General features: G+C 38.2%; 1 protein-coding gene across 5 annotated transcripts in view; it reads right to left on the reverse strand.

The window, feature by feature from the left end:
- Ccser2 (coiled-coil serine rich protein 2) overlaps positions 1-12,642 on the reverse strand; it is a 110,184-nt gene that overhangs the window by 36,103 nt on the left and 61,439 nt on the right. For all 5 annotated transcript variants that reach the window (XM_057769255.1, XM_057769259.1, XM_057769258.1 and 2 more), the window contains one exon: positions 9,670-9,865. In XM_057769255.1, the coding sequence (XP_057625238.1) occupies positions 9,670-9,865 (196 nt within the window). The remainder of the gene's footprint in view (positions 1-9,669; positions 9,866-12,642) is intronic.

Consider the following 12,642-nt stretch of genomic DNA (forward strand, 5'->3'; position numbering starts at 1 on the left):
TGACTCACCAGAATGCTGGGATCACAGGCAAAATGCCACCACCAGGGCTTCATGCATGGTAGGCAAGCACTCTACCAACTGAGCTGTCTCTCCAATCCCCAAACTAATATTGTAAAAACTGGGGGAAACTACATTATTTCTACATCTTAAATTTTTAAAAATTTTGCCTTCTATCTTTTAAAGCCTGCCAATTTAGATTTAGAAGATCAAAGGGGAAATAGGTTTCTACTTAGATCAAAGCACAAGAGATTAATGACCATCTACATACTCTCCACCTGAATTAATTAGTAAGATTATTTCTCTTTTAAATAAAGACACAGTGGTAGTCTCTATTCAACCTTGACTAAGACAAAAGTATCTGGGTCAAAATTAGAAAATATTTATGAGACATGTAGAAACATAAGGAAGAAAATTATACATGGATTGAAAACATTTTATTTTTAAAGATGATATAGCAGTAAGAGCACTTGCCACCCAGCTTGACGACCCAAGTTCAATTCCCAGGAACCACACAGTGAAATAAGAAAACAAACTCTTTCAGGTTGTATTTTGCCCTCTGCTCTAACACACACACACACACACAACTACTAAATTAATTAATATAATAACTAATACAAAGAAATAACTTCACACATGATTTTTTTACTTCACATTATACACAATAAGGCAGTAACACACATTTACGCCAGACACTGGAGTGTTCTACACAAGCATAGCGTACCAACTGAACAAAGCACAAGCAGTTTAGTGAACTGACTGCCCAAATATTCTGCATTTTTACCAAGTGAGGCATCAGCAGTTTCTTTAGATTTTGAATTCTAAATGTGCTTATAATGTTAATGTATTCATCAATAAATCATAAAAAAAGATGTGTTTTCAGACTGAGAGTTGAATCCAGGGTCTTGTTCCTGGTAGGCAAGAACTCTCCCACTGAGTTACATCCCCAGTCCACACTGGCTTTTTATTAAAGATGAATACGCCTTCTCATCTAAAAGCATGAAATGGTTACAGTCAGTCAGCCTTCTTCCAGTGTTTTATTTTTTTGAGACAGTGTGAAAGTAAACTTCCAGTGTGATACAGAACTTTAATCACTGGAAAACCTGGTAATGCCATCTTACCCAGGAAGTTCTCCCATGAGTTTGCAAAACCTGGGGTCTTCCTATGAGTTCCAGAGCAGCTGCAATAGACATTGATACTTGAAATAGTCAGCAGAAGATTCTGGGAGAAGATTCTGGGAGCTCTGAGTAGCCTCAGCGGACAAGCATCATCAATGATGTCAACAAAGCCGCTTTGTGTTCAGACAAGCTATAGCCAGCCATGGAGGCATCTCAAGAAGGAAGCAGAGGACGGGGAAAGAGCTTCTTTTTAATTTCAAAAGTTGCTAGACCGTTCGTTTGTAAGTTCAAAGCTATATGAACAAGCAAATCACACTGAATACAGTTCACAACGTCAACTAAGAATTTTGATTACTAATGTCCATAACTGATCTGTGGTATCTAAAAAAATCTAGCAATTCAAGCAACATTTGAGAATGCAAAAAGTAGAGACTTTACAAAGCCTGATTTTTAGTTTTTCAGAAATTAACTGATCTTAACAGATTGTAGAAGTAACACATCTTTTTTTTTTTTTTTTTTTTTTTTTTGGTTTTTCGAGACAGGGTTTCACTGTAGCTAGGTAAAGCATCTTAAACAAAAGAAAAATACCTAACATTTAAAAAATATTAGAGCCGGGCGGTGGTGGCGCACGCCTTTAATCCCAGCACTTGGGAGACAGAGGCAGGCGGATCTCTGTGAGTTCGAGACCAGCCTGGTCTACAAGAGCTAGTTCCAGGACAGGCTCCAAAACCACAGAGAAACCCTGTCTCGAAAAACCAAAAAAAAAAAAAAAAAAAAAAAAAAAAGAAATAAAAAATATTAGAGTGTTGAAATGCATGGAACTCCTCATCATAATATTTTAAGAAAATACTATCCATAAACCTTTGTTTAAATTTAATTTAATATTAAACCTGATTAACGCATCTCTGAATCTGGACATGTCTTTTTCTTTACTACCCTCCCCACCACACACACATACACTTAAAAACATTACTTTTAGCTAGGCATGGTCGTGCATGCTTATAATCCTAACATTCAGGGCTGAGCTAAGATATGAAGTTCACCAGCTTGGAGCACCTAAGCATTGTTTAACACCAGTGCACAAAACACTAAGAAAGGAAGGAAAAGAAAGGGAAGGAAGAAAACATACACACACAATTTTTTTCTAATTTTCTCTATTTGATCTCTTTTGATGTCCGCAAACCCATTAACATTTTCAATTCTGTACTCATTTTCAGGAGCCTCAAATGCAATGCTGCTAAGATAGTGGTTGCTTTAAGTATACGCCTGTTTACCTAACTAATGTGGTGTTTTCTGTGGGGAGTGGGACATGAAACACAGAATGAAGTAAACTTCCTGTCACGTTCAGCTACTCTACATATGCATACAAGATATGTATGCATGCATATATGTATGTATAGATCTGTACACATAGTAATATGACAAGTTCCACTAAATAGTGCTTATTCTTACTGCATGAAATGATCAATAATTTTATATTGGTTTACATGACTAAAAACAGAACCCATTTCAACACTCACAGCTAGGTTTAGCCTATAGTCTTAAGAATAATGCACTGACTTTAACATCGATATTGTCACAGTCTTTGGCATTCAAATAGTACTTGATAGAGTATGGAGAGTGATAAAAATAACAATTAAAATAACCTTAAAGTAAGCAGAGTACCCTCTGGGGACATCTATATAACAATGTAGGCAGTGCAAGCAAACAATTACAATTCTCAACTTTTCATACTATAACAGGCCCTGAGACCTTAGCACAAGGACGGCATGATGGAAGTACCATTCAGGCCTTGAAATCCAGAATATCGACATTAATATGTGCCAAAGGAGAACAGAGACCTAATCCAACAAAGACTATATGGTTCTAAGAAAGATCCTAAATGTCCCATTCCTGCTTTCTGGCTTCTGTAGTTCTACTTCTAATTAACTATTCTTGCTGAGATGTGTCAACCCAGGATGTGGACTTTGTACTTAAACGCTCAACTTGAGAAAGGCTCAGGACTTCACTCAGGTCTGAACACCCAGCATTGTTTCCAGCCAGCTAATGAAGACTCTATTGGCTTGAACTTGTTATCTGAGTAGTCTTCTCTAGTGTATATCTCACCAGAACTACCCACAGCAATCAACATTTTCAATGCAATCACTATCTAAATGCCAGAGACTTCCTTCAGAAAATTAGTAAAATCAACCCTAAAATATACATAGAACCACAAGTGCCTGGATAGCCAAAGTAATTTTGAGCACATGCTTGCTAGTAGGAAATATACTTTAATATTTGGCTCAATGCAGAAAACCTACCTCATGAACTTTAAGAAACTTATCTTAAAAATATATATTTGAAATTCTAGCACTCAAGATTAAGGCAGATGGATCATGAGTTCAAAGCCAGTCTGGTCCTCAAAGTTGGTCCAAAATCACCCTGTATGTGATTTTGTATACACACACACACACACACACACACACACAGACACAGTTTCAGTGAGGGGGAAAAACAAATAATTGGTAACACAAACAGCAATAAAACTTTCAGTTTTAGAAGTAAACCTAATAGTATTAAACTAATCTACAAAAAATTAAGGAACAAAATCAACCTACTAACATATCATGTTCATGGGCATAGAGATATTCTAAGGGATCAATTTTTCCTGAAATATACTTACTGATTCAATGCTACTCCCATCAAAATCTCAAAATGCTTTAATATGATCTAACAAATGAAATAAATACAGAAAAGCAAAACACTAGATTACTTAGTAGGTAGGAAAGACAGCTCAGCATGGAGGACGTGCAGCAAGACAATAAGATGTGGGATTCCCCTCTGTATGCTGTGTTTTATTACCATTGGTTAATGAAGAAAGCTGCTTTGGTCAATGGCTTAACAGAGCAAAGCCAGGCGAGAAATCAGGAACAGAGATAAAGAGAGAAAGTAGGCAGAGTCAAGGAGACACCTATAAATATACCTGAATCACTGGCCGAACAGTATTGTAATTAATGTAGTTTCTGTGTGATTACTCGGGTCTGAACAGTCGGGAAACAAACAAGCAGCCTCTGCCTACAAAGCCTCTGGGTTCAAGAAGGAAGGGAGGGAGGGAGGGAGGAGGGAGGGAGGGAGGGAGGGAGGGAGGGAGGGAGGGAGGGAGGGAGGGAGGGAGGGAGGGAGGGTGGGCAGGCGGGCAGGCAGGTAGGCAGGTAGGCAGGTAGGCAGGCAGAGCACTAGAGAGGAGAGTGGCACTAGTCGCAAAAACCCAAACTGCAAACCTGCCCAATGTCTGCCAACTGTGAAACAAATGAAATACAGCTCTGAGCACGGGTGCAAAACATGAACAATGACTCACAAAGAACAGTGCTAATAAAAGAAGTCAGACAGAAGTGTTACATGAGCTCACTTCATTCCAAGTTCAACACAGGTAAACAGACTGATGTTTTCAGACCAAATAAATGGTCCCACCAGAAGAACAGAGTAATAAGCTGCAGCCAAGCTCATGTCCTGTTAGTGCTCTGCTTCTAGATGGGTGCTGGCTACACAGACACTCCACGTGTGAAACTCAGTAAGATAAGCAATCCAGCATGTGTATTACACTCCAACCAAAAGCTTTTGAGGCAGGCTATAAGAAATTAAAGGTTATAAGGCATCACTGCAATTTTTTCTTATTATAGTCCCTTAGTCTCTAAGTTCGAGGTTTAAAAATACCATAAAGATTCCATAAATCATGTAATAAAACAAAATATCAACCTAAAATAATGCAAAGCTATAGTTAAACAATACACTCTATACAGATAGATACAAATACACACACACACACACACACAGTGACCAAGAGACAAATCTCAAGGTCTCCATTTCTGGCTATCAAGATGACATTACAACTACTATCCTTCCTGTCCCACACAACTGTAAGAGCTGAAGAATGAGATGTACAAAACTCCTATTAAAACTACAAAGTAACCCTCAGCTGTGCAAAACAACAAATAAAAGCAGGTTAAAGGCCAAATACACCAGTTACCAATTTTAAACATTTATACGGGAAGGACTTTGTTCAAACTCATAAACAGGACTTTAACAAAACAGATTCCAAGAGCTGGTCAGTAGGGTGGGAGTGGTGGATGGAACACAGGAGCAGGGAGCTCCCTTCACACCTTCACTCCACACTGTCCCTTAAGAGCTTTCCTAAAACGTGCATCGGGCCTCAGGAACAAAGACAGTGAACACCAAAATCCCTGGCTGGTTCTCACTAATTATTTTCTGAGCCTTCTGCTTAGAGAGCTAATAAGAGAGTTCACTATTTTTCTTAAGAATGTACAACCTTCTTATTCTTGTGGTTTTTTTCCTCTCTTACTGTTCTCTTATGTGTTTCACACTTGGGAAGCAGAGGCAGGCAGATCTCTGTGAGTTCAAGGCCAACTTGGCCTGAATGGGGAGTTTCAGGAGAGTCAAAGCTACACAGAAAGACCCTGCCTGTCTCCCCACACCAAAAGGATATATTAATACTAAAACTTAATAAAATTCTGCATAATAAATAAAATAAAATGTCCGGATGTTACAGACTGACTCCAAAATACCTCCCACAGATTCATATTTGCAATTTCCATTCTCCACCTGTGGCTTATTTTAGCAGAAGGTAGAACTTTTAGGAGTGGGGACTAAGTAGTGGAAGCCAATGACAGAGGTGGGCCTCAGAAGGTTAGCGTATCCCTGGTTCTAGCAATAACCTATCATGAGAGAAACCTCTGGCACACAATCTGCTGCCAAGAACTGAATTGCTCCACTATGCCTTCCCTGTCATGATGCTCTACAATCTGCAAGGAAGCTGTTAAAGTCACAAAAGTAATTGATAAAATTTCTTTTCTTTTCCTAAGCAAAAGCCAGAGGTTCCTTCTATGGAGATGCTATAGGCATCTCAGAAAGAAAACCCTTTGTCTGTAGCTGAGGACGACTGGGAGCCCATCCACCCAACACCTTAAAATGAAGACCAGCATTGTTGAGGACCATTGGAGCCCATCCATCCAACCAACACCTTAAAATGAAGACCAGATAATTAGCATGCCTGACCCATGTACAGAGTCCAAAGCCAACTCTTAATTTCTCACTCTGAAATACTAATAAATAATAATAAGTAATCATAATATATTTAAAGTAAGATTAGAAAAGACAAGAAAAATAAAGAAAAAATGATCCTTTTAAAAAGACATAATAAAAAATACACTCAGAATTATTAATAAAGAAGGCCAGAAAGCTCTTTACTTAGTAAGCTTCTTAAAAAGGCAATGACAAGTTTGTATGAATAAGGAACTGTATATAATAAAATTTGAGAAACTGAAATACTGCAGGCAGCTGAATAAAAACAGAACTGGAATATAAAATTAGATAAATACACCAAAAACATAGCAAATTTCCCCAAAATGGTAATGTCAACAAAATAAAAGATTATAAGATTTTATTTGGAAGTCCAAGTTTCTGATTACTAGTAATTCCAGAAACATAAGAGAAAATAACTACTGTCATAACTTGTTACACTGTATGAATTCCAAAAGAAATCATAAAAAAAACAGTAACTGCTGAGACATGAAATGAAAATCAATTATAACAAATTCACACTGAATATCACCTTGAAACCACAGCACATCGAAATTAAAAGATCTTCAATATCTTGGTGTGGGACAATCGTCTATATTCTGTCAATTATATTTTAAATAAATGCTGATTGGTCAGTAGCCAGGCAGGAAGTATAGGCAGGACAACCAGACAGGAAGTAGAGGTCGGTCAATGAGAACAGGAGTATTCTGGGTAGAAGGAAGCTTTTTCTGCAGTTCTGAGCATGCCACAGAAGAAGCAAGATGTGTCTGCCTCGCTGAATAAGGTACTGAGCCATGTGGCTAAGATACATAAGAAAAATTGGCTAATATAAGTTCTAAGAGTTAATAAGAAGCCTGAGATACTAGGCCAATCAGTTTATAACTAATGTAGACCTCTGTGTGATTTCTTTGAAACCTAACAACTGTGGGAACCAGGCAGAACAAGGACTGGGCAGGACAGAAAACCTCAGTCAACAGAACAGATTTTTTTATTTGAGATAGTGTTTCTCTGTGTAACCCTAGCTATCCTGGAATTTACTCTGTAGACCAGGCTGACCTCAAACTCAGAGATCTGCCTGCCTCTGCCTCCCGAATACAGGGATTGAAGTGTGTGCCACCAACACACAGCCAGATTAAAAGAAGACAAAATACAATGAAAATTGGGGTCAGACTGTAGTATACTCCAGAAGAGCTAAAGCAAGATCTTAGAAAAGCAAAATCTTCTATTTTTCTTTCTTTAACTTTAGCCAAATTTTTCAAAGTTATAAACTATCAATCAAATATGAGTACAGAATAAAAAGATTTTTCTTTATGAAGTAATTAAAAATGTGTCATCATCTTCTGTTAAAAAATAAATTAAGGATATACTCCAGCAAACTGAGGGCATGTATCAAGCAAAAGAATATGTACCATCCAGGAATTAGTAGATACAGCTCCAGACTATGGCAAAATAAAGTCATACATAACAGAGCTACAGAAACTCTGGTCGGTAACTTGTTCATACAACAGACTGACTCAGGTATAAAAGGCACATAAAGATCTATTTCATATTTCTCATCAAGCCTTCACATAGTATGTGAGCTTTACAAACAGTTTATACACTTCATGATGATATTTTAGTAAATTTAAAAGGGGGCAGCAGCAAGCTGGCTCAGGAAGTAAAGATGATCTGAGTTTGAGCCCTGGAACCATGGTAACAAGGACAGAGTCAACTCCTGACAGTGACCCTCTGACCGGCAGAGACATCGTCACACATTCACACCCACAGTCACACGGTTATATACATGTTACTCATACAAATACAATAATAAGCATTTTTGAATTAAAGGAATAATGTAAGAGACAGTTAAATAAAATCTTAGATGCCAGTTTTTAATTTATCTTGCAACTAGATATCTCTAAAGATATCCAAAAAGTATTCTGCAATTTTAACTCCATAATTTTGGTTTCACTACATAAACAACCAGTCCATGTGCTCAATGTGAACACCCTAACATCTGGAGACTCAAGGGAGAGAAAAGAAGTTCTCAGGGCTTCACAGCCTCACATACATTAAGTTCTTCAGTCCCTAGGATACTCATCACCTCTTCTCTCAGTTATCATCTTCACTTCATTATTGATGGAATGGATCATTAGGACCTCGTTTTATCAGCTGATATTTAATAATGCTTTATCACTGAGGAATATACTCTAAAACAATGACTATCTCACAACAGGTATTTAGTGTACTTTAGCTATGTCTTATCCTTTCTACCACATTGTACTGTTGGAACTAAAGCTCATGACCAGAAAACCTTCCTCCCAGACCAGCCAGCAGAGAAACCCTATGGAGCAAAGCCTACCTGTTAGTTACAGTTATTTCTTAACATTTCCACCATCCCATCCTTGCATGCACAGGAGGAGTCCAAGCATCACAGATTCCAAAAGGATGCTCTCTACCCTCTTTTCCCCAGGCTTAGCACACAAAAGCTTCTACAGGTATTGCATAGCCACAATAGTTCAGAAAAACCAGAACCAAGAACTGTGAAACAACATACATTCCTTAGAACTGTTGCTCTCAGAGTCAGCTGTTAGGAGCCAAGCTTTACTTTCAGCTAGCCTTTACTGAGCAGACAGATGGTTTTGTTGGCCACAGGAATTCCAAGACTTGGATCCTGGTCAATATGATGCAAAGGCATCCTGAGAAAAGCAACCCAGACAGCAAACTGAGAAGTCATGCTGTTCTTTTTCAACTAAGGTTTTTAAATTTGGTTTGACTATCAAATGCAAAAAAACTAGATTTAAAACCACATAAAAGCTATCTATAGTTTAAAATTGGTATTCTATTTCTTTTTTATCTGTTAACACTAAATATTCACATAAAGAAGGTATTCTTTTATTTATGTTTTATTGTTTTTTGTTTCACTATACATTTTTCTCCAGTCCCCTTCCTTCCTCTCCTCTCTGCTTTTACCCTTTCCCATGAACCCCACACTCCCACGTTACTCAGGAGATCTCGTCTTTTTCTCTTTCCTGTGTAGAATAGATCCATCACAATCTGAGACTTTCCATCAGTTTATCCTGTGACTTTATTCAAGCCCTATTGCTACTATGGGTCTAGACTTTCTAAAGAAAACAGGTACTCAATGTCTCAAACACAAATCAAATTAATCCTGTTTGCCATTAAGTAGAAATTATATTAGTTACTGAATGGCCAGTATATTTCTGATAACTGTTCAATTAACCACTACAATTCTAATCTTTCAGAAATCTTACAATAGAAGTATTGTCCATGTAAAGCTTTCCTTTCCTCTCTACAAAGAGTTCTATGTTTTTTTTCTCTTTCGCCATATGGTATTGGAGATGAACTCAAAGCATGTACTATTTATAGGTTTTGTTTCTACCCGAAATTGAACATGTTAGAAACACAAGTAACTTTTTTAGAAAGTCAATCTGTTCAAGTTACAAAGGAGGCGCTGGAATAATCATTACACACTCACCTGATGCAACAGACGCTTGAGTTTGAGTAACTGTGTTTTTACAGCTGTGCAGTCCTGGACCATGTGCCGGAGGGTCATCTCATCCAGTATCACTGTGTTGTCTGGCACATCTACAAACATCTTCTGAGCCTGGAAAAAGGGGGTCCCTCCATAGCTTTCAAAATGACCCAAAGGGGATTCTCTATAAGGAGAGCCTCTGGAAGGGTGGGGAAGAAGGAAGGAAAAGATATACAATATAAGAAGAAAGAAAAAGGAAAGGTACAACATTATTGTAGCAATTTTTACAAATCAGTTCCACGATGCCTTTGTACTCATCTCAGTCCCAGGTGAAAAATACAATTCCTTTAGCTGTTAGTAAAACTGTTATCTTCTATGATTACCTAACCCCACTCACTTCATGTATCTCACACACCTGCCTCTGCCTCCCAAGGGCTGGGATTACAGTAGTATAAATAATATCTTATTTGATGCCATGATTATGTATACTTTTCATCCATTTTTAATTTTAAGATTTAAATTATTAATTTTAAGATTTCACACATCAGCAAATTAGTATAATTTACCCACCTATGACTACATTCTAATGAAAAATATCTTACCAGTGAAAAACTAACAAGAATTAAGACAAAAACAGAGAAAAAAACAGCAAATAAGTAGTAGACATGAAAATAGCTGCACTTCTGAGGGAATAAGCAACCCACTTGGAGATTGTCCTAAGGTTGCAAAGTCTTAGGACATACTGACCTATCAGGAACGATGTGCCCACTGGAGCACTGCCTGACAGTTATGGGGTGGCTAACAGCCTTCTAATTGGAATCAAGGCCTGTTCCACAGAGGAGAATTCATGCCTGGTACAATAAATCTGGTCAAAGCCGATGGCTGTGGAGGTCACAGGGCAGAACCTACTACTATTGTTTTGCTAGATGAACATGTAGTCAAACTAACTTCTAAATATCTGTTAACATCAATAAATTACTGCTTCTCTCACCCTTGGTCAGAGAAGCTTCTTACTGTAGTGAGTGGCATCAATGTGAGACTCACAACTGGTCACAGTGCTGGGAGTGATTGTTGAGTGCTCAGCTCTAAATAGGACATACACATCAACCCTGCAGAGGCTCAGAAGTACTGCAGAAGAGGAGGTAGAAAGAATGCAAGAGCTGGAGGATGGAGAAGAGGGCTGTGAAATGATGCTGTCTTCTGGACATGGCATGACCACAGCACTCATGAATTCACAGGAGCTATGGTTACCTGCACAAAACCAAACAAGTCAACATTCCAGTATAGAGTGGGGAGGGGCTTATGAGGCTGCACCCCTAGCTAAGGAGTTATTTGCAACTGACGAATGTGGGGGAAGTAAAGTCATTGTTCTTTAGGGGTTTGGCTGGTGTTAAGTTGCCAGTGTTCTAGTGGATGGCTTCACACTCATGCTCATGCCAACAGCACTAACTGACAGACTCAGAGGTTATTTCAAAAAGAAAGGAAAAAAAAGAGGAGAAAAAAGAAGACGAAGAAGAAAGAACAGGATGAGGAGGAGGAAGAAAAGGAAAAGAAATGAAGTTAGGTGAGGGAGTGTTAGGGGATCCAGGCAGAGCAAGTAGGAGAGGAGTACTGGAGTAGATATGACCAAGATACGTGTCATATATGTATGAAACTGTCAAAGGATAAATTAAAGATATTCTAAAAATTATCCTTGTTAAAAACCAAACTACGGTAAAATATTTTGCCACATGAGAAAAAAAAAAGGACTAAACAGGACAAATACTAAGGGGGACTTATCATGCTCCCTAGAGCATGACAATCAAGTATGATCATCAAGATTACACTGGGCTCACAGAGATGAGGGCCATTCACACATGGAACTCGGGAGTTTCTAGAGTCAAGAAGCATTCATCACTAATGGGACATATGAAAAAGATCTGCCACCTGGCACATGAAAGAGTCTGCCCTTGGATTTGAATTCAAATTCAAGCTGACAACAGTCACTAAAAATACTAAATAAAATATAAGCCCTTGAAAAACAGGGTCATATTTTATTTATTTATTCATTTTTAAATGACTTGCACAGATCTTGAGCTGGAAGTCTCTGCTGCTGTTTACCATCTATGTAACACAGGGCGAGTAACATAGTTTCTGTGCACTTCATTTTTCCTGCCTACAAATTCATGAGGATAGTAACATAGTTACTTATCTAGGCTGGACAATGATTAAATAAAGCAATATGTTGAAGTGTTTACAATATTACATGATATATAGTAAATAATAAATAAAACCAAGTTACGACCACACTATTAATAATTTCCAACTTCCTTTGGAACACAAACATCAAGTGAGCCACAAGAAGTCATCATACCCCTTTCATTTTACATTTACCAACTGTGAAAATATGGACCTCCACAAACTGACTTTATAATTGTGTTTTATTATCAAACCATCTGATTATAGCTCACCAGTGAAACATCTGAAGACTGGAAGGAAACACAGACATAACCATGAAGGCAGGGTGGCAGCAGCAGACATGGAAGGAAGAGAAAGCAGGTATGTGATGGGACACTAAAGGGTATCTGCAGGGCAGGAATATGATGGTAGTCTTTGGGTTTCTAAACTGTGAGGTGATACTATTTACATATAACAGAGAATCCTGGAAACAGAGAGGAGCTAAAACTCACTTTCTAGGAGAAAAGCTCACATTCAGGAGCAAAAGAAGAGGAAGAGAGAGAGAGAGAGAGAGAGAGAGAGAGAGAGAGAGAGAGAGAGAGAGAGAGAGAGAGAGAGAGAGAGAGAGAGAGAGGAGAAAAAAGGAAGTTCTACCAATTAGCAGGTATAATTAATTCTACAGCTATGCACAAGCCAGCCAGCACTCACAGATGTCTAGGAGTAGAATCAGACGATAGCAAAATAGAAAACCAGAGACTCTGACATGACCACAATCTATGCCAGCTGTGTGTCACTCACACAGTCTATGAGCGGTCACAG

The sequence above is a fragment of the Chionomys nivalis genome, chromosome 5 (assembly GCF_950005125.1).
Source record: "Chionomys nivalis chromosome 5, mChiNiv1.1, whole genome shotgun sequence".
Classification (NCBI taxonomy): domain Eukaryota; kingdom Metazoa; phylum Chordata; class Mammalia; order Rodentia; family Cricetidae; genus Chionomys; species Chionomys nivalis.